The 3,423-nt window shown below is 48.6% G+C and overlaps 1 protein-coding gene across 1 annotated transcript in view; it reads left to right on the top strand.

Annotated features, from left to right (window-relative positions):
• The window catches only part of LOC119592746 (alpha-1-inhibitor 3-like), a gene marked incomplete at its 5' end in the record, with an annotated part of 26,706 nt that extends 23,549 nt beyond the window's left edge, over positions 1 to 3,157 (top strand). The window contains 8 exon segments of the mRNA XM_037941681.1: positions 279 to 412; positions 676 to 783; positions 1,145 to 1,418; positions 1,662 to 1,813; positions 1,916 to 2,128; positions 2,288 to 2,505; positions 2,507 to 2,693; positions 2,896 to 3,157. Coding sequence (XP_037797609.1) covers positions 279 to 412; positions 676 to 783; positions 1,145 to 1,418; positions 1,662 to 1,813; positions 1,916 to 2,128; positions 2,288 to 2,505; positions 2,507 to 2,693; positions 2,896 to 2,934 — 1,325 coding nt within the window.
• Positions 3,158 to 3,423: the final 266 nt, after the last annotated feature.

Below are 3,423 nucleotides of genomic sequence, written 5' to 3'. Positions count from 1 at the left end.
CCGGCGAATTATACAAGAAAAATAGATGGGTGTTCAATAAAAGACGGAGAAAAGTAGAGAAAACGAGAGAAATGTATCTTTACCTCGCGAGGAATCTCTTGTTTCACCTGCTTTGAATTATTCCTTCTGTAAATTCATATCTATTGATATATAAGGAAAAAACACGAGGTAAGCGAGTAAGAAAGAAAGCGTAAAACGGATGAAGACAGATGAGTAAGCAAATAAACACGAGGATAGTTGGTTAAGGAAACAGGTGAAGAGAACATTCCACCGCGCAGGTTACCAACGCGAGCTGCTGTACCGACGCAACGACAGCTCCTACAGCGCCTTCGGGAATGCAGATGACTCAGGCTCCACTTGGCTCACGGCCTTCGTCCTCAAGTCCTTCGCACAGGCTCGGAGGTTCATCCCGGTGAGTGCTATCCCCTAGAGCGCCTTGCGAAGGGCGGGGATATCGAGAAGCTTCGGTTCTAAGCTCCCGATAACCCCTTCGCAATCCGTCAGTGGTTTGGGTTCATTTACGTGTTGAGACTGCTTTGTGGGTCATTTCGTTGTATTCTTTATATTGTCTTTTTAATGTCGCCTCGTTATTTTCGAACTAAATGTGGAAAAGTACTTTCTTCAACCCGCAACCTTTAGCCGTCCCCTTTTCAAACGCGAAATGATCTTCTTCAGGTGGACACTGAGAGCCTCGACCGAACGCGCCACTGGCTGAGCCTCTCGACCCGAGACCCGCGCGGCTGCATTGACCCCGTCGGGAAGATCTTCAGCAAAGGGCTTACGGTATGGGAGCTGTTCTGCGTTCACTCTGCGTCCGCGGGTGTACTGTGAGAGTAACTGCTTTGTTTGACATTGTGAATTTTGTTTCGTGTAACTGTCCGAATGTTTGTACTTCTGGCATTGCCTCGTGGATGTTACCTTAATGACACTTCCTTGGGTGTTCTATGAGCCTTGATTTTGTATTTGCTGTATGTGCAGTTAGTCTTGTGTTATGCTTTGGGCGCTGAGTTTGTTTTACAAGAGTGGTTGTATATCAAGGGTAAGATTTGGGTTATAGTGTTTGATGCATTTGACTGTCATTTGCCTCTCAAAGGGCCTGAGCCTTCCACCTCCGTAGCACAAATCTTTGGCCTCCTCCGTGCAGGGCGGTCTCGCAAGCCGCAGCTCCACCGTCTCGCTGACAGCCTACGTGCTCACCGCCCTCCTCGAGGCTGGGGTCCCTATCAACACGCCCATCGTGATGGACGCAGGCCGCTGCGTGCTGGCCGACTCCTCCAACGACCCCTACGCGCTGGCCCTGAAGGCCTACGCCCTCGCCCTGGCCAAGGACCCCAACGCCCAGAGAGTGATCCAGGACCTCATGAGCCTGGCCGTCGTCGAGAACAACGCGCTGTACTGGAACCTGCCCCAGGGGCCTCGTGAGTCATGCCGGCCATTTCTATATAATTATTCGTTTTTTTCGCCATTCTTAAAGATCAGTAATCACAAAATACAAAAATGGAATTCTGGAAACAAGTATATTGCAAATTAACCCCAAGAACAAGGGAGCCTTTTCATTAGAAACGATAATGGTTTCTGCGTCAAGTAAGTGAGAATAAAATAGTTACTGACACGAAATGCATTCCTTATATCCTGTGTGACGTCGCCACGCTTCCCAACAGGCAGGAGCAACGCCCTGGAGGTGGAGACGGCGGGCTATGCCATCCTCGCCCTCATGGCCCAGGACCCGGTGGCCAACGCCCTCCAGGCCAGGAAGATCGTCAAGTGGATCACCACGAAGAGGAACGGCCAAGGAGGATTCTACTCCACACAGGTAAGAAGCGAACATGCCTTTCAAGCTTCTTATCAATATCATGATCCAACTGCTGTCAGGACTTTCGTGTATAACATCGAATAACTGATCCTTCCTTCACAGGATACAGTAGTGGCTCTGCAGGCCATGGCCAGCTACGAAACCCACACGTTCCAGGGCCCCTTGAACGTCGTGGCCACAGTCACGGCCACGGACCTGTCACACTCCTTCACGCTGACCGATCAGAACAAGCTCCTGCAGCAGCTGGTGAAGCTCCCGAGCTTACCTACCAGCGTGAGCGTCAGCATGGAGGGCCAGGGATGTGCCGTAATGCAGGTGAGCCCTGCGCATTATAGAACAGAAAAACTATTAACTGCACGCTGTATGCAGTATATACATACCATAGGTAACTGATCGGCTGTAGACTAATCTTGAAGAGTATCTCATCGCAGCAAAGGAAGATGAGATATAACCATTTCATCCTCTCGCCCACAGGCTGTCCTCCGCTACAACGTGCCCGAGGCCGAGCCGAGCGACGCCTTCAGCCTGCGCGTGCAGGCCATCAACGACCCGCGCGGCGGCTGTGTCGAGAAGCGCCTCGAGGCCTGCTCCGCCTACCTCCTTCCCGACGGCAAGTCCAACATGGCCGTCATCGAGGTCAACCTCGTGTCCGGCTTCATCCCCGAGAAGGACGACCTGAAGGCGGCCGTGAGTCGGAACCCCGAGGTTCGTCAAGCGCTACAAGGTGGACGGCAGCAAAGTCACCTTCTACATCGAGGAGTTCACGGCCCAGGAGGTGTGCGTGAGCTTCCGCGTGACCCGCGAGGTGGAAATCGAGGATGCCAAGCCGGGCACGGTGGTCGTCTACGACTACTACCAGCCCGAGTTCTCCATCAGCAAGGTAAGTCACACTTGCGGTTCCTTAGGTTGGAAGTATGACTGTGGAACTCGTGTCTTTAAGCATTCATGTATGAATAATTGAACAATGTTACATAATGTCACTGATACAAATTGGTCACAAAATATAATTCAAAATGAAATTATATAGGTAAAAATTTTTTTTTGAGATTTCCATTCCTATCTCCCTGTCTACTCCCACACAGAGTTATAGCTTCCCTTTCTTGGACGGCTGCAAAAGGTAAACGAAACAAGAAAAAAAACAAGGAAAACGGATGCCTTACTTCCTTGGTACATCGAATCTTGATGCAGAGTTGTGTTGGGTGACTTCAAAAGTGATTGCTTCCTAAAATGGGAACTTAGCTGCTGAGCTACAGCAAGGGTTTTCTAATATCATTGTCATTTCGTCTGTCGTAAAACACTGAGTTACTTACGAATAAAGCTTTATATTACAAATACAAGTTACTTTCATTTTTATCTCCTCTTTCCATCTCTGCATCACTTCACTGTATAAACGTGTACTTTGTTGTGGTTAAGACTTGCTCTTACCTTCCATGCTCACACTGCCAGCATATGATTCAAATTTGTGTCTGTATTGCAATTATAACATCAGTTTGACAATTCAATATATGCTTACCCTTATTTTAACACTTAATATTATGCAATCATTCATATGGTCTACATTTTATTTCATGCAATGCGATTTCCCCCACAGTATATATATACCATGCACA

The sequence above is a fragment of the Penaeus monodon genome, chromosome 30 (assembly GCF_015228065.2).
Source record: "Penaeus monodon isolate SGIC_2016 chromosome 30, NSTDA_Pmon_1, whole genome shotgun sequence".
Taxonomy (NCBI): domain Eukaryota; kingdom Metazoa; phylum Arthropoda; class Malacostraca; order Decapoda; family Penaeidae; genus Penaeus; species Penaeus monodon.
This window is presented reverse-complemented; position numbering and strand designations above follow the sequence as displayed.